General features: G+C 47.8%; 1 protein-coding gene across 6 annotated transcripts in view; it reads left to right on the top strand.

Annotated features, from left to right (window-relative positions):
• ACOX2 (acyl-CoA oxidase 2) overlaps window positions 1–18,666 on the top strand; it is a 33,570-nt gene that overhangs the window by 5,666 nt on the left and 9,238 nt on the right. For all 6 annotated transcript variants that reach the window (XM_053669580.1, XM_053669576.1, XM_053669581.1 and 3 more), the window contains 8 exons: window positions 1,776–1,895; window positions 2,244–2,359; window positions 3,068–3,240; window positions 5,178–5,340; window positions 6,449–6,639; window positions 8,290–8,457; window positions 13,274–13,379; window positions 17,614–17,831. In XM_053669580.1, coding sequence (XP_053525555.1) covers window positions 1,776–1,895; window positions 2,244–2,359; window positions 3,068–3,240; window positions 5,178–5,340; window positions 6,449–6,639; window positions 8,290–8,457; window positions 13,274–13,379; window positions 17,614–17,831 — 1,255 coding nt within the window. The remainder of the gene's footprint in view (window positions 1–1,775; window positions 1,896–2,243; window positions 2,360–3,067; window positions 3,241–5,177; window positions 5,341–6,448; window positions 6,640–8,289; window positions 8,458–13,273; window positions 13,380–17,613; window positions 17,832–18,666) is intronic.

Raw genomic sequence — 18,666 nt, forward strand, 5'->3', positions numbered from 1 at the left:
CCAAAGCTGCCACCACACAGAGCACAGGGCGCCAGGGTTAGAGTGGGAAAGACATCCCTCCCAGCCCCTGCTCCTGCCCCACCACTGGTGCCAATCAGGCTAACAGCACTGCACCTCCTGTGGCCGCCAGGTGGCGTCTGTGCCATGCTGCTCCGTGCTTCTCTGAGGCTCGGTGATGGCCAAGTCCCAAGGAAGCAGGCTCATGGAGGGCCTCTGCCTCCAATTTGAGAATAATACACCTCCGAGGACACATCTGTGGCACTTGGGGACCCATTGATGAACACTTACATGGCAAAAAATATATACAATGAATCAAGGAGTCCAAATAAAAAGCAAAGAGAGATGGAGAGGTGAGAGACTAACAGAGGGAAAAAAAGGCAGAGAGCCGAGAGAAACACAAGACCAGCGAGAGGGGACAGAGAGGGAGGAGAGGGGAGAGAGAGGACGGAAAAGGAGAGAGAGAGAGAAGGGGGAATGAGAATGAGTGCTGTCAAAACTGCAGAAAAAAGTAACCAGCCTTTGAAATCAGGCAGAGTTTAAACTCCAGCTCTGCCTGCTCCAGGCCAATAACCTTGAGTTGTCGCTCAGATCTATGGGCCTCGGTTTCCTTATTTGGAAATTGGGACTCACCACCCTGTCCTGTAAGAACTGGAAAGCACCAGCACAGGGTCTGGCACCACCTGGAGTTTGATAAATGGTAATTATCTGTATTTATTATAATCAGGTTGATGTTAGAGTCGCTTGTTAACAGTTTTTTGAGAACAGAGAAAACAAAAACTTGCTTATTTCAGTGCCTTAAGCAAGTCGCTGCTAGATTTATTTGGCTCTCTGCGGGGTAGTTCTTCCCCTCGTGGGTGGGGGCAGTGGCGAGCGCATCTCCCTGTGACACAGGACCCCTGTTCATGCCATGAATCCTCACATACATACCCCAGCAGCTCTGACATCAAGGTCCTGTCTCCTTGATGCCAAAGAAAGTGACTCGAGGGCACACACACTTCAGTCAGAAGACTGTTGTAGACAGTCGTCGTTCGGTAGAACCAAACTTTAATAGGAGACAAGACTTCCCAGACTGTTGCATTTGGGCTCCTAGCTTTTCTCAGGCTTTCAATTCAGAAGGAGCACCCAAAGGGTTCCGACAGCTTTGATCCCCTCAGTGTCTCCATCAGCCTCCTCGAGCTTCCCCGCCCCATGGGAGCCCTGCCTATGTCACTGCAGGGTGCTTGCTACACAAATCTGACATAGACACGAGCCCCTACACCACCTGCCGCCCTACGGCTCTTCGTAAATCTCTCCAACCCAGTGTATTCTACAATCAGACACTCATATTACAGCTCTTTGGGTGGTTTCAGACATTTCCAAGAATAAGTCAAGGCCATGTGAGTTGAGGGAAACCCTGAATGAGCATCCCTTTGTGTCCTGGATGCTACCTCCTCCGCAGGCCAGCCCCAACCAGCCCACCCAGTCCTCAAGCTTCTGATCATGTTGTTCGCTCTGCCTTCACACCCTTCCCCATGTGACACCCGTGAGAACACCCCTCACCCTCAGAGCTCCTTGCGATCCTCTCCTGACCCACACTCTCTGAGGCGGATGAAACCACCTCCCCACTGGGCCTCACAAAGCACCCCGCCCTTCCCCATGCCACCGCACTGGTCTTCCTCACCCACTACAGACCAGTTCACATCCAGGCTTCTGATGGAGAGGGTTAGCCTGTCTGCTCTGTGCACCAGGGTCTCACAGACCAGGGATCACACTCAGCCTCTCACCTCTGCCTTCAGTGGGACGGTCAGCCACCCACGCCCTGGTCCAGGCCCAGCTGATCTGCTCAGGAGCCCGGCGGGGCATGCATGCCTTTATTGTGCCCATCCGGAGCCTCCAGGACCACACTCCACTGCCAGGTAAGCCCTGCTGCCCCCTCCGTGACTTCAGCCAGAAGGAGATCTTCTACCAGCTCTCACTGTCTAGGGGCTTTAGATGTCCATGGAAAAAGCTGGGGCGTGTCGACCTGGGGCAGGGAGGGGTCTAGTTGGACTGCCTGGTCCTAACTAGATGGGTGACCTTGAGCAAGATTCTGCATGTCTGTCCTCAGCTTGATGAGTGTCACAATAACACCTCAGTGTCACAGGCTGCTGTGAGGCTCAGGAGCTACAGTGTGTGAGTGTGTGAGTGTGAGTGTGTGTGTGCGTGGTGGCGTGGTGCCCGGCACACAGCAAGCACTCAACTGACCAACTCCATATCCTTCCTAGGAGTCACTGTTGGAAGCATTGGGCCCACGATGGACTTTAACAGGAGGGATAATGGCTTCCTGCGGCTGGACCATGTGCGGATCCCCAGAGAAAATATGCTGAATCGCTTTGCACAGGTAGGTATCTAGGGAGTCTGCAGGCCTGCACTGCCTGGAGAGGGGACGACAGCCCCCTGCGGGCTGCTGCTGGCTCTGGACTCTCCTGCATAGGGCTGAGTTGGGGCACTTCTCCCCCACAGGCTCTGGTGTCCCACAGACCTGTAAAACCCCAACTTAGGAGCTGTGATCTTGGGCAAGTCTCTTGGCCCCCTGAGCCTCAGAGTTCTCGTGGGTAAACGCTCGCCTCCTTCGGAGGCAGGGCAACCCTGGCGTGGGTGGCAAGGCAGTCTGAAGAGACGACAGATGGGGCTGAGGATGACATGCACGTTTACCAAGTGAGGCCTGGACACAATCGGTCACTTGAATAGTCATCAGCCAGGTGCTAGAGAAAGTTCTAGAGATCCACATTTTGCCAGGTAATACCTTCAGCTATGGACTACTGAAAGGTCCTGGGTATCTCAGGACAGGAGCTGCAAAGCAGGACACTTGAGCCAGTGGCTTTTTAGCAAAATGCACAGATGTCTCACTTTTAACAATCAGCGTGGCCATAAGAGCACATTTTGGTGACAGCTGGCTGTGTCTGCTCTGGTTAAACAGAAGACTGTGTCTGCTCTGGGTAAACAGTTTGAGGACTGTGGTTCCTGTAGGACATGGGGGCCCTGTTCAGGGTGCAAGGCAGGCGGGGGAGCCTCGGCTCAGACCCAGCACCTGTTCTTGGTCTACCAGGTCTTGCCAGATGGCACCTACGTCAAGCTCGGGACAGCACAGAGCAACTACCTTTCCATGGTGGTGTCGCGGGTGGAGCTGCTGTTGCCAGAGATCATACCCCAGCTGCAGAAGGCTTGCGTCATCGCCATTCGCTATTCTGTCATCCGCCGCCAATCTCAGCTCCGGCCCAGGCAAGGCACACCCAGAGGCTGACCAGTGCAGACAAGGTTACATCTCTGTCCCATGGTGCCTGGCCCTGACAAGGTCCCCTCCACCAGAGCAGGGTGCTGGGAGCAAGCGTTACCCCTCAATGCCTACACATCTACCCAGACCTGGCCCCTAACTCTGGCTGGCTGATCAGCTGGCCTGACCTGTGTCTGCGTCTGGCCCCATCAGACTGTGTGACTGTGTGTCCTTGGCCCTGCACCACCAGACCTGACTCAGTCTGAACCCAACAAGGTCCTTTACAGCTGTGTCTGCATCAGCTGGTGCCCAAGCTGCAGGTGACTGTGGCTCCTAAATTTGTTCTATCACAGGGTATGAGTAATAGTGTCTGGCAAAGCCCAACTGTCACATCAGACTCCACAGCCTGAAGTTGGTTCTGTCTGGCTGGGAACGTCAACATTTGACTGTGGTATGTCCAAGTCTGGGTCCATTTTTTCACACATGGATGGCTGTGTAGGGTTGACACTGCCTTTACTCTGTGGCACCAAGCAACAAAGAATGTATTTTCTGTTTTCACACACGCACACATAGTTGGCCAGATTCGGCAAATGAAAATACAGGACTACCGGTTAAATCTGGATTTCAGGTAAATAACACATCATTTTATAGAATAAATATGTTCCAAATAAACACACCCAGAATGCAGCAGAATGCAGCCCGGGCATATGGTGCCACAGGGGGAGGAGAGAGAGATGAGCTGGGCACAGCAAACTGACTGAACCCGTGGTGCTGAAGGACCAACTTCAACTTGGCAGCTCCTATCCCAACTCTGCTAAGTGAGCCTGGGCAAGTCCTTTGCCCTCTCTGGGTCCCAGTTTTTCCACTTGCAGAGTGAAAAGTGACATCACCAGGACTGAAACTTGAAACCATCCAGCTCCAGAGTCTGGTGGGGTTTCATGCTATGGGCTCAAGGATCCAGGAGTCTGATGCAAAACGGGTTGAGGGTCAGATGCCAGACACCCCTGGGGGCCACGTGGAGTTCAGCCACCTGCTAGTTGTGGGAGCTTAGGCTAGCCATCCTACCTTTGTTTCTCAGCTTCCTCATCTACAAAAGAGGGAATGACAGACACAGTCCTTCGGGGTGGTGCTGAGAGTAAAATGCAGTAAAGCACGCCTGCTACATAGCCCAGGGTCCTTTCCCCTGGCAAACCCAAGGCATCCTTGCCACCCTAGGCCTCAAAATGCTGGGCTGAAGGTGTCTGCTCTGGAGAACAGGGACGCTGGGAAGAAGGGGCCGCTGGTGATATCCTGTCTGGAGCCCAGTTTCCTGGGTTACAGAAATATCCCAGCTGCTGGCCTGCAGAAAAGATTCCAGGTTTCTCCCCATCAGTCATGGGAGACTTCTCACTATCAAGTCTTTTCTCAACCCACAAATATTTACCACATATCCTACATGCTGGACAGTCCCAGGCCCAGAGGACGCAACAATGGGCAAGGCAGACGCAGTCCTTACCTTGGGACTCTATCAGACTCGAGTTCATATCCTCAGAGTTAGTGATTAGGCACAACATATTTCCCAGAACCCAGTGAGTACACCTGGGTGGTAAAAGGTCGAGGTTCACATCATCAGGAGTACAGAGCCACAACCCGTCACCCAAGATCCTTGGGACCAGATGTATTAGAATTCACAACTTTCCAGATTTTGGCAGGATGACATGATGCATATGCTATAATTTTGTAAACTTCACCCACAAGTGGCAGCGCCCATAAGCAAATGTCGATGTTTCTGCAGTAAAATGAGTGGATAGTCATGTTAGGTGGGATTTTAAAAGGTTATTACTAGCCTCATGTCATTTCAGGTCAAGTTTTGTAGTGAGATATAGAAATGGTCCATTTCGAAGGCTTTATGAGGGTGAATATGGCACATGCAATCTTCCCAAGCTTCCACTTTTCTTGTCCTCAGCGAACCAGAAGCTAAAGTCCTAGACTATCAGACGCAGCAGCAGAAACTCTTTCCTCAGCTGGCCACAGCCTACGCTTTCCAATTTGTGGTGAACAGCCTCTTGGATTTCTTTCAAAGGTCCTACGGAGCCATTCTGGACAAAGACTTCAGCCATCTGCCTGAGGTACCTGCTGTCTGCTGGTGGGCAGGAGCTAGGGTAGCTGAGACCGTTCTCTTTGGTTCCACTCCCATGGGCCCCTTCCACTGTCTCCTTCCTCAGCCTTCCAACATCCTGGGGCACCCAGGGGGAACTGTACCCCAACACAGAAATCCATCCCCATCTGGCCCCCAGAAAGCTCCAGAAGTGTTAGAGGAAATAATCACACATAGTATATAGAACACAAATGCACAAGCCCTGATGCACATTTGAAACCCAAAAAGCTCTGAAAACAGAGCTGTTTAGAGCTCATTTGGTGGCATGGTTTGACCTGAACTGACCTGATTTATCCCACAGAGTGTGAATACGTTTTGCAGCAAAAATATTAATGTGTGTGATCACTAAGGCTCCTCAGACTCCTCAGGGTTATTATATACGGTCAACCTTAAGTGTCCTACTTTACTTTTCTAAAATTCAAAAAATTATTCTGATTCTAAAACACATCTGTCCCCAAGGTTTCCTATGAAGGACTGTGGCCTTGCGTATCCACTAAGGCTCGGTCTGTGCAGGCCCTTGTAAGCATCGCTTCACTAACCCTTACTGGTCGGCAGGTGCCATTCGAGTCAGGTTTACAGATGAGGAAAGTGAAGTGCAGGGAGGTTAAGGGACACGAACTTCCTCCCAAGGACTTTAAAAGTCTGAAGATAGTTAGGAACTTTTAAAAACCAGAAACTCAAGCCAGGTCAGCTGCTTGGCAGCTCTCCCTACAACCCAGTGGGTTGATGGTGGACTTCCATCCTCACACACCAGCTCCCCAACTTCTCTGCCTGCCATCCAAGTCCATAACTCCTGGGTGGTGGCAAGCCCTACCGGGGAAGCATGCATTCCAGAATCCTGGAGACACTGGCCTGGAGGGTTGTCCTTTGATCTTATTGACCTTATGGCTACATGGCCTCATTGTGTGACCCTGGGAAAGTCACATAACTTCTCTGAAACTCAGCCTTCTCATTTACAAAGTTATGAACTGAGGAAACAATTCGTACCTCAGCACACAGTAGGCATTCAATAAGTGGGAAGCATGGGTGTTCACTGGAGGACCCCCTTACACCACTTGACCCCCTTCCGGTTCTTGCAGCTTCATGCATTGAGCTCAGGTATAAAGGCCATGATAACAGACTTCTGCACCCAGGGGGCTGAGCTGTGTCGCAGGGCCTGCGGTGGACATGGCTTCTCAGAGCTGAGTGGCCTGCCGGCCCTGGTCATGGCAGTGACAGCCTCCTGTACCTATGAGGGTGAAAACACCGTGCTCTACTTGCAGACAGCCAGGTAAGGCTGAGGCTGGCCTGGGCCTCTTCTGCCTGGCCCTGGAAGGCTGGGTTTGGGTTGAAGTATTCATCTGGTGTCCACAGAGGAAGCAGATCTGGGGAGTGTGGCTTCGGGACTGTCCAACTCCCGTAATACGTCTCCAAACCATCCACTTCTCTCTCCACTTCATCCCCAACTCCTGGCTGTAGCTCCCAGCCAGGCCCTGAGCTCCATCCCCTGGACAACAGCAACAGCCTCCTCGCTGATGATTCCGCCCACTTCTGTCCTTTCTCTACAGGCAGCCAGGGGGGGTCATTTTGAAGCTCAGAGAATATCACATCTTTCCCTTGCTTAAAATTCTTCAATGGGATCTCACTGTTCATAGGAAAATGCCACACTCTACACTGTGGCCTCAGGTCCCATAACCTGACCCCTACCTCCCTCTCCATCCTAGTCTTGCAGCCTCCTGCCTCTGCTCACTGTGCCAGCCACACACCTCTGCTTCCCACCACGGTGCCTTCACACTCCTTCCCTCTCCTTAAAATTCTCTGCCCCCAGTTTACTGGCACTTTCTCATTCTCCAGGTCTCAGCTAAAATGATACCTCCCTCAGAGTCCTCCCTAACCACTGCATCTCGAGCAGCACCACCCGACCCTCCCGGTCAGCACTGTCCTGTTGCCTTGGGAGAGTTAGCACAATCTGAACGTGCCTCTCTGTGGCTGGCAGCTCTTCTCCAGGCTGGGTGCAGGGCCTGCACACAGGTTCCCACTGCACAGGCAGGCAGGAAGGGCCCAGTAGGCCTCCTCCCGACAGGCAGCTTCTTCCATCTCTTTCTGGCCAGGGGTCTCTGGTCTTCTGGCTGACAGAGCTGTTTCAGGTTCACCTATTCTCAGGTGACTAAACATGGCAAGTAATTCTCCATGCAGGAAAGTAGTTTATTTGCTCACTGGCAAATAAACTGTATAACACTTCTTGAATCTTTTTTGACATAATATTTATTGAGTTTTTTTCCAAATTCAAAAAGAGTACAGTACCACATATTAAGACACTCCCTGCCGCACGCTGTGCCAGGCACTTTCAGGTGAGCACCATCATCCCCACCCAGAGACAGACGCACCGAGGTCTCAGCGGAGCTGCTGGGAAATCTCGGCTGTCTGAGCCCAGAGCCTGTGACCACTGGATTATCAACCAGAAGAAGCTGAGAGTCACCTGTAATCCTCCCAACTCATGTCAGCATTCTCACATCTATCCTTCATTTAACTAAGAAAAATTTAATTGCCACCGTCACTGTATAATTCAAAAAAATCCCCAAACCGCAAGATCCTAACCAACAGAAAGAATTCTGTTGGCTCAGATATTGAAATGGTTTATGTTCAGGATCTGAGCATCTGCCCAGCTCCATGGCTCCAGAACCACCCATTTCCTTGTGAAACCCCAGACTCCAGCCTCGGGGCAAACCTCCCTGAAATCCTCATAGCAGGCTGGTTGGATTGTGGTGGGGGCCAGGGGACCTTGTTTGAAGGGAAAGGTAAGCATCAAGGGGGACTAGGCAAGAACCTCTGTGGCTCTGGACCTGCCACAGGGGATCAGAGTGCATGTGTCTGGGAGAGAGAGGGGCTGGGCTGTCTGAAAGTGCTGCTTACCCTCAGCTGCCTCTGCTCCCGCTGCTAGGTTTCTGGTGAAGAGCTACCTGCAGGCTCAGGCAGCCCCAGGCTCCACACTCCCTCAGTCTGTTGCATACCTGACAGCACCTGACCTGGCCAAGTGCCCAGCCCGGAGGGCAGCTGACTTCCTTCACCCAGAGGTGTACACCAGGGCGTGGGCACATGTGGCAGTCAGGTAAGCCATCTGAGAAATGAGCCATCCCACCTGAGGGCCTTTGGGATTGGGTGGGTACTACTGGATACTCTTCTGAAAACCACCCCCTTCCCCAGCTTCCTCAGTCCTCTCAGCTCCCACCGCCATGAGCAGAGAGGAGGGGAGGTCGCCCCCTTGAGCCACGCCATGGACCACCGCCCCCTCCCCATCCTGGTCAAGCTGGTAGAAGTGCAAGTATCTTTTTAAATCTTTAGGTTCTTACTGATTTGCAATACAAAGAATATACCCATATGTAAACATCCCCAGTAAATACAGCAATACTCCTATGTTTGAAATAACCCCCAATCTAAAAAGTTTTTTAAAAGATGACTATATCAAGGGATAGAATGTTTACTTCTAGCATCTAGCAGACTCCAAGGAACAAGAATAAGACCAAGAGCTCGTCTATTGTGTCACTCAACAAACACTGTCAGGCACATGTCAGAAGTGGTGAAACATGCCAGGGGCTGGGAACGAAGAGAAGCCCTGGCCCAGTGCAGGCACCGTCAGGAAAATATGGAGATTTAACTACCTATAAGGAAAAGCTTCTAAACTATCCTCACCTAAAACACCAAGAACGACCTGGAAATATATTTCCAGTATATAATAAGAAGTGTTATATCCCAACCTGTGGTCCCAGAATGGTAGTTTTCTCAAGGTCACAAGCAAATTGGGACACTATTTATTCCGCAAATATAAATATTACAGTAATATTAATATTAATATTAATATTTATATTATTTATATTATAATATTTATATTATATTTATATTACAGGTCTTTGTTCTTGGCACTAAAGACCGCTCAGTAAGCCAGTCTGATAAAAATCCCAGGCCTCATAGAGCTAAGGTTTTAGTTGGGGGAGGCGGGGAGGGTAAAATAAGAATGTTACGGGTAATTGAATTAATTAAATGCCCTAATGTTGCTTTTTGCTTGGATCTCAGTGTGACATCTGCTTACCTCTTCCCTGAAAAAGTAAAATAAATATTGCTTAATAGACAGTTTGTGACTTCCAGCCAAGATGGAGGTGTAGGTAGATATACCTGTGCCTCCTCACACAATCAAAAAAAGGACTGCAAATTAAAAAAAAAAAAACAACCTGAACTAACAGAAAATTGAACTGTGTGGAAGTCTGACAACCAAAGAGTTAAAGAAGACACATTCACCCAAACCGGTAGGAGGGGCGGAAAGGACTCCCAGCAAGGCTGTGACTGGAGGACATGAGTGGGCAAGGCGGCAGCTGACAGACGGAGGAAGGCTTTGGATTGTGGAGGGGTGTGGCGCACACGGAGGCTGGAGGCCAGGTGGTCCTGGTGGTACCACATTTGCAAGCACATAAAATACGTGAAACTGGGGAGAAGGATGAACTGCAAAACCCAGTGTCCCAGCACAGAGAAATAAAGCCTCAAAACACCGATCGAAAACACCTGTGGGGGTTGAGGTTCCGGGAGAAACTCCCAGCCTCACTGGAGAGTTTGTTGGAGAGGCCCACGGGGTCCCAGGACATACACAAACCCACCCACATGGGAATCAGCACCAGAAGGACTCAATTTGCTTGTGGAAAGCCTGGGAAGTGACTGAAATCCAGCAGAGTGTGGAGCAAGCGCCACTGTTCCCTCTCAGACCCCTCCCCCACATACAGTGTCACAATGCAGCAACATGGGTTGCCCTGCCCTGGTGAACACCTAAGGCTCTGCCCCTCAATATGTAACAGGCACATCAATACAAAAAAAAAAAAAAAGGCCCAAATGAAAGAATAGATCCAAGCTCCAGAAAAAAATACAACTAAGCGACGAAGAGACAGTCAAACTATGAGATGCACAGTTCAAAGCACTGGTGATCAGGATGCTCACAGAATTGGTTGAATTTGGTCACAAATTAGATGAAAAAAATAAAGGCTACACTAAGTGAAATAAAAGAAAATATACAGCGAACCAAGAGTGATGGAAAGGAAACTGAAACTCAAATCAAGACAGTGGACCAGAAGGAAGAAAAAAATAACCAAACAGAAAAGAATGAAGAAACAAGAATTCAAAAAAATGAGGAGGCCCTTAGGAACCTCCAGAACATCTTTAAACGCTCCAACATTCAAATTATAGGGGTACCAGAAGGGTTAAAGGTACAGCCACCAGTGGAAAACTTATTTGAACAAATAATAAAGGAGAACTTGCCCAATCTGGCAAAGGAAATAGACTTCCAGGAAGTCCAGGAAGCTCAGAGAGTCCCAAAGAAGTTGGACCCAAGAAGGAACACACCAAGGCACATCATCATTACATTAGCCAAGATTAAAATGAAGGAGAGAATCCTAGAAGCAGCAAGAGATAAGGGGACAGTCACCTACAAAGGAGTTCCCATCAGACTGTCAGCTGATTTCTCAAAAGAGACCTTACAGGCAAGAAGGGGCTGGAAAGAAGTATTCCAAGTCATGAAATCCAAAGACCTACAACCAAGATTGCTCTATCCAGCAAAGCTTTCATTTAGAATGGAAGGGCAGATAAAGCACTTCTCAGATAAGGTCAAGTTCAAGGAGTTCATCATCACCAAGCCCTTATTATATGAAATGTTAAAGGGACTTATCTATGAAAAAGGAGTTAAAAAATATGAACAGTGAAAGGAAAGCAAACTCACAGTTATAACAACCACACCTAAAACAAAAACAAACTAAGCAGACAGCTAGACCAGGAGCCAAGACACAGAAATGGAGATCACACGGAGGGTTAGCAACAGGGGAGTGGGAGGAGGAGAAGGGGGGAGAAGGTACAGAGAGTAAGTAGCATAGGCAGTGGGGAGAAAATAGACAGGGGGAAGGGCAAGAATCATATGGGAAATGTAGAGGCTAAAGAACTTATGACACATGGACATGAACTAAATGGGGGAGTGAGGGGGAGGGGGTGTGCAGGGTGGAGGGAAGTAAAGGGGGAAAAATGGGACAACTGTAATAGCATAATCAATAAAATATATTTTTAAAAAAGAAAAAAGAAAGAACAGATCAAAGCTCCAGAAAAAATACAACTAAGCAATGAAGAGATAGCTAACCTATCAGATGCACCATTCAAAACACTGGTAATCGGGGTGCTCACAGAAATAGTTGAGTATGAATACAAAAATAGAAGAAAAAGTGAAGGCTATGCAAAGTGAAATAAAGGAAAATGTACAGGGAGTCAAAAGTGACAGGAAGAAAACCAGGACTCAGATCAATGACTTACAGCAGAAGGGAGAAATAAACATTAAACCAGAACAGAAGGAAGAAACAAGAATTCAAAAAAATGAGGAGAGGCTTAGAATCCTCCAGGACGACTTTAAACATTACAACATCCGAATCATAGAGGTGCCAGAAGGAGAAGAGGAAGAGGAAGAAATGAAAAACTTACTTGAAAAAATAATGAAGAACTTCCCTAATCTGGACAAGGAAATAGACTTCCAGGAAGTCCAAGAAACTCATCGAGAGTCCCAAAGAAGTTGGACCCAAGAAAGCACACACCAAGGCACATCATCATTACATGACCCAAGGTTAAAGATAAGGAGAGAATCTTAAAAGCAGCAAGAGAAAAGGAGACAGTTATCTACAAAGGAGTTCCCATAAGACTGTCAGCTGCTTTCCCAAAAGAAACCTTGCAGGCAAGAAGGGGATGAAAAGAAGTATTCCAAGTCATGAAAGACAAGGTCCTACATCCAAGGTTACTCTATCCAGCAAAGCTCTCATTTAGAATGGAAGGGCAGATAAAGTGCTTCCCAGATAAGCTCAAGTTAAAGGAATTCATCATTACCAAGCCCTTATATAAAATGTTAAAGGGACTTATCTAAGAAAAAGACAAAAATATGATCAGTAAGATGACTACAAACTCACAATTATTAACAACTGAGCCAAAAAAAAACCCAAACTAAGCAAACAACTAAAACAAAAACAGAATGACAGAAATGGAGATCACGTGGAGGGTTATCAGCGGGGACAGGGAGGAGGGAGAATGAGGGAAAAGGTACAGGGAATAAGAAGCATAAATGGTAGGTACAAAATAAGACAGGGAGAGGTTAAGAATATTATGGGAAATGGAGAAGCCAAAGAACTTACATGTACAACCCATGGACAGGAACTAAGGGGAGAGAGGATGCAGGCGGGACAGGGTGTGTAGGGTGGAGGAAAATAAAGGGGGAGAAATGGGACAGTTATATTAGCATAATCAATTAAATATATTTAAGTAAGAATAAAAAAATAAAAAATAGCCAGTTTGCCTACAAATTCCAAGGATCATGAGTAGATGGGCAAGGAACAGAGAATAAAAGAGTAAAGGTTAAGTAAATGGCAAAGGACCAATTTTGTAGTCTGGAAGACAAGGATTACTTTCCTTTTATTCTGAGGTCCCTTAGGTAGAACTGGGAGCCCACAAGGTGACTGAAGGCCTCATTAGTCTTTAGTGAAAAGCCATTCTCCTTGCTCAGCCCCAGGACATCAGTCAGCAGAATGGCCTGAAAACACAGCATGGAGTCTGCATCAGAAAGGGGCAGCAGTGCCTAACCTGGAGCCCTGAGGCTCTACAGCTCTGAGGTTATGAACTCCCATTTCTTAGTAGCTGTGAGACCCTGCCCCAGTGAATTAACCTCTTCTGGGGTGCAGCTTTCCCCACTGTAACTGGGAATGCTGGCCCTGAAAAGAGTTTTTAAAGTGATAATATATATCAAGCATTTAGCTTTGTATAAGTGGTTAATAAATGGGAATTATTTCTACTTCTGAGGGACCAAACACCATCAGTCTCTTTCCCACTCAGTCAAAAAGCTGAACTTTTTTTTCTTTGGCCTTCAGGCTCATAAAGGACTCAGTGCACCATTTACAGACTCTGCTGCAATCTGGTGCTGACGAGCACGAGGCGTGGAACAGGACCACAGTCATACACCTCCAGGCTGCTAAGGTGAGCTGCCTGCCAGCTCAAGCTGAAAGGGACGGGTTTTTTCCCCAGCAAACTAGAAAATCTGAGCTCTGCCTTTACTCTCCAGTCCTGCTCAGCTGCTGCCCTCATTTCACTTCCAAGACTTTAGTCCAAGGTATTTTAATTAAAGGATTTAACTCCAAAGCAATCTTGCTGGCAGCTCTTAGGAAAAAATGTAATGAGGCAGTGTTATTTGGATTTGCTTCAGGTTGTTCAAATATTTCCTCCCAGATAGAAAAGCAGGTCAAGTGTCCTTGTTAGTCCCACAGGCAATCCTTAGAAGTCTGATTCAATTTTCAGTATGTTTTGTGTGTATGCATAATCCATAGTCAGCCAGCAAATATTTGAGCGCACACTAAACACTAGACATGGGGCTGGGTCCTGGGGGCTCACAGTGCCCAATGGCAGCAGCACTCAGGGAAGCACCGTGACAGGGAAATGCAGGCTGACACAGGACCCAGGGCAGGTGCGTCTACCCATCCTGCAGAGTCAGAAAGTCTTCCCAGAGGAGGCATATTAGCCAAGTCTTCAAGGATGAGCCGAAATCAGCCAGGCAACAGGTGCAGGTTGTGGCTTTGGAGAGGAAGGTTTCTGGGCAAAGGGAACAGTAGGTGCAAAAGGAGGAGGCAAGAAAAGGTGTGGTGCTCAGGTGCAAGTGCAAATCCTTCCCAGGAGGGGCTAAAGGAAGAAGACGGAAATGGGGAGAGGAAGGATGAAGAAAGACGGGTTAGGCCTGGGACCTTCTGCAATTGTGGGTTTTATTTTAATGATGATGGGAAGCCTTTGTGGAGAGTGTATAGGGTGAACTGATCAGTTTCTTTCTAGAAGGATCATTCAGGTTGCAGGGGAGGAGTGGACTGAAGGCTAGAGGCTAGTTTCAAGAGGGTAGTAGCAGTCTGGGTGAGGGCTGGGAGTGGGCCTGACCATGAACTTGTCAAAGGGCACAGAAAGAAGTGGGTAGATGCAGAGGTATTAAGGGGATAAAAGAAAATAAAAACGATTCCTGAGCTCCAGCTTAAGCAGCTAGAAAACCAAGGGGATCATTTCAATCATCAGGCATTGGGCCCCCAAAATGGCAGCTTTAAAAGAGGAGGGCTCTGAAGGAGTTTGCCTCGCCATCATGAGGCAGGGCTGGTCGGGCAGGCTGGACACGAATGCCACCTGGTGCCCTGCCATGTCCATCACATTAGCAGGTGCGGGTATTAACTCTGCCAACCTTGGTTCTACTCAGTCTACTGAAGGGGCACTTCCTGCTGTGCTAAATGTCCTATCAATACAAAAGGAGGGTGAGCCAAGACTGTGCTGTCACCAGATTATCAAGAAAGGAACCACAGCCTCCCATTACTCATCCATAGTCCAAACTTATGTCCTGCCTTCAAATAGACCAGACACTGTTTGCCAGGGTTACCTCACTGAATACACACAACCCTGGGAGACACAGTAGCATAATCTCTGTTTTAAGGACGAGGACGTAAAACTCAGGAAAGTTAGTCCCAGAGGTAGGAAATGGCTGAGTTAAGATGCTTTCCTTTCATTTCGCCCCAGGGATGCAAGCCATGCCCTTGCAGAGCCACTGTGCATTAGTGAGGGAAAGGAGTTCCCCTGACCCTGCTCTGGGGGACAAAGAGCAAGTCCCTGGGCCTCCTGGACAGGTGATGCCCAAAGTCTCCAAAGTCATAATGGACAGAGAAATCTGCACCTTCTGGACTTTGTGCTTCGGGAGGCCATCTACTCTACAGAAGCCTCAAGTCCCCAGCAGGGTCTCATCTGCAAACCATCAATGTACAGATAGGGAGAGACAGCAACACAAGAGAAACAGGGAACGGTGGCAGAGGGGTAGACAAGAATGAGCAGAGCGAGCCCAGGCCTAAGGTCTGGAGCTCTGTGACCTCAAAGAGTCCTTCCTTCTCGGGGCTTTCACTTTCCTGTCTGTTTAGCAAGGGGGCATGGAAGAGCCCTTTTAGGCCCTGATGGGCTCTGATCCTACAATCTCAGCCCCTGCCTACAAGAGATGTTAGCCTCTAGGAGCCCTGGAGCAAATGCAGCACTCAGTATAATCCAGCTTGTCCCTGGTGGCTTTGGCAACACAGGGCAACAGTTAACAGTACAGACTACACAGATATGTAAAGTACAACATAGGAAATGCAGTCAGTAATATGGTAATAACAATGTGTGGTGTCCAGTGGAAACTAGACTTATTGGGGTGATCATTTCATAAGGTATGTACATGTCTAATCACTATGTTATCCACCTGAAACTAATATCGAATGTCAACTGTAACTGGAAAATAAATTAACTTTTTTTCATAAAGTAGTACAGACTCTTAACCAGGAGGTGACTGCCCTGGTTTGGACCTCGTTGCTACCACTCACCAGCCATGGGACCTTGGGCAAGGAACATCTCTCCATGCCTCAGTCTCCTCACTTGCACAACAGAGCTAATAGTAGTATCTACCCTGTATTATGAAGATTAAATGAGTTAATGCATATAAAAATTTAGAAAAAAAAATTTAGAGAGATACCTAGTGTACAAATACTATACATCCACCCCACCCCCAAATTAGGCAGGAGGTAAGATTTAAATCAACACATACCGCAGTAAACAAAATTCATTGTGTTTAAGGTTTGACTCGGCCTTTTGCTGAAGTGTAGAGGCCACCTCCTCTCTCTGGTCCACATCCTGTTTCCGAGGGAGAGGCCTGGGCCCTCCTGTGGCTCTTCATCCCTCCATTCCTCAGCCTGAGGCCCTGAGACTTTAAGAACACAGCACTCAGGTCGTATCAGGGAAACAGAGCCTTAGGTGAAGAAACTGAGAGTCTCCAGTTTTGCCAAACTCTCCAGTTTGAGCACCAAAGGCTGTTGGGCCCAGCGGGGTCAGCAGAACACATCTGATCCTCTTCAAATATTCAAACACTGCAAACCCAGCATGGCTGTGAACACAAGCCGAGGTGGCAAACTGGTGTCGTTAGCACCCATGTGAAGCCTCTCTGGAAAATGCAGATGCTTTCCAAATGAAAAACCTGATCATATCTATGGTCTGTAAAAGATTGGTGGCTGCTGACCCTCACAGAATAAAACCCAACCTGTCATTCACAGGGGCTGTCATTCACGGCCCTTCATTACCTGGGTGCCTCTCATCATATTACACCCCAGTGCTTCAGTCTTGTTAAATTGCCTGCAGTCTCCTGAAAGGACTGCCCTTTGCACATGCAGTTCCCTCAGCCTGGAATGACCCATTCCTTGTTCCCTTGGGTAAACGCCTTTGAACCCTCATGATACTCTAAACCTACTGCTAAAAGTCATGACTAGCAGCATGAGCTTATTAGAATTATGCATTCTGTATCCTGGAATTTGCATTTTGACAAGATCCCCAGGTAATCCATAGACACATAAATATATGAGACCAGTTTTATATGCTCTCCTTACAGCTCTTGCCCCATGGAACTCATACCTCCTACCATTTGTCTTGGCAGAAAAGGGCAGGGGCACCAACCTATCACAAAGCTTTTCAGGCCTAAGGGAAGCAAAGTCCTGAGAGCCCCCTCTAGGTCAGGCATTAATGCTTTAGTTGTTGGACTGTGGGGAGGAGGGGGTCCCAGGGAAAGAGCCTGGCTGGCAGAGGAGGCTCTCACCTGGTTGAGGTCAGTGATCACTTACCAACTGGTTATTTTAGTTACTAACGGAGCCAGACTGTTGCATATGGGTTAAATAATGGCACTATCTCAAGGAGTTTACTCTGTAGTTGGGATACATTTCATGTACATCTAGAACCCCTCCTTTCTCACCCAAGGCACATGCATGCGTGCACATGCACGCATATCCCCCCGCCCGCCCACTGCATTGACCCACGAAGATGACTAACGGCTGCCTTCTTGAGAAAAGTGGTGCTGTTCTCCACTATCCCCAGGCCAGCCTCCAATTCTGGTGTATTATTTCTACTTTCAAACCTATTTGAAATTGCCCATAGCAAAATGAGAAAACTAGAGGCCAAGTTCCAGAGCTCATCAGCCCCCAACATGCACATGTGCGCCACACACACTATCAAAAGGGCTCAGTGAAGCCCATAGTGAGCTAGGAGCAAAGACAGTTGCTTGTCAGCCTGCTGGGAAACACATGGCCACAGCAGGCTCATTCCAGCAGTCACGCCAAGTTGCAGGATGACTTCTGGAGTCAGAAACCAGAACTTGAGAGGCTAATGCATCTTTGTTTCTTTGTAGGCACACTGCTACTATGTCACTGTGAAGAGTTTTACAGAAGCTCTGGAGAAACTAGACAATGAGCCAGCCATTCAGCAGGCACTCAAACACCTCTGTGATCTCTTTGCTTTACATGGCATCCTGTCTAACACAGGCGACTTTCTCCATGACGGCTTCCTGTCTGGGGCCCAAGTAGATGTGGTGAGAACGGCCTACCTGGACGTGCTCCTCCTTGTCCGGTGAGTGGCTGTCTCTCAAACGTAGTAGTCTTCAGAAAATAACCCTAGACCCTTTGTTCATTTCAAACTCGAAAACTTTCAGCTCCAAAACCTTGCTAAATGAAGTCTGGCAAAAGCAGCAACTGACATGGAGAGGTTTATACCTGAGCATTATTATACCAACATAAAGCATTACAAATTAATTTTTTAATTGGAAAAAAAATAAAAAGAAAACGACCATTTTATTTTTAAAAATAAAAATAAAACCAAGGATAAATTATCTAGCTACCTCAACTGAATGTTCTTCAATACTGTCAAGAAATAGGAATAATATCTAAGGAATATGAATAAAAATGAAGACTACTACATATGAATGATATGTATTAATGATAATGAGTCCTAATGATAGCTAATATTTAAGGAGCGCTTATGTATACCAGGCACTATGGGAAAAGCTTTCACATACATCACCTCATTGAATCCTTACAGCATTTTGAAGTGGATACTATTAACCTTCCCATTTTACTGGGGAGGAAATACAGGCTTAGTAGAGTTGAATACTTTGCCCAAGGTCACACAATTAGCCAGAGGAGGAGCCTGGTACAATCTGGGGCCTGTCTGACCCCAGAGCACAAGCTCTTAAGGCACACATCAAGGTTAAGGCTGGGCTATTGTCTATTTAAAATATATCCTTGTCTTTGTTCAATGTGCTTAAGCAAACCCTTACTAAGTTGACTAAACTTACTTTAATCCTCCCTTAGCTTCAAGATAAAAAATTTTTAAAACATAGTAATTCATATACCGATTCATAGAACAATAACACAAATGGCTTTTAAATGCAACACTAATGCGGTAC

The sequence above is a fragment of the Artibeus jamaicensis genome, unplaced genomic scaffold (assembly GCF_021234435.1).
Source record: "Artibeus jamaicensis isolate MK-2021 breed Jamaican fruit bat unplaced genomic scaffold, CSHL_Jam_final contig_519, whole genome shotgun sequence".
NCBI lineage: Eukaryota > Metazoa > Chordata > Mammalia > Chiroptera > Phyllostomidae > Artibeus > Artibeus jamaicensis.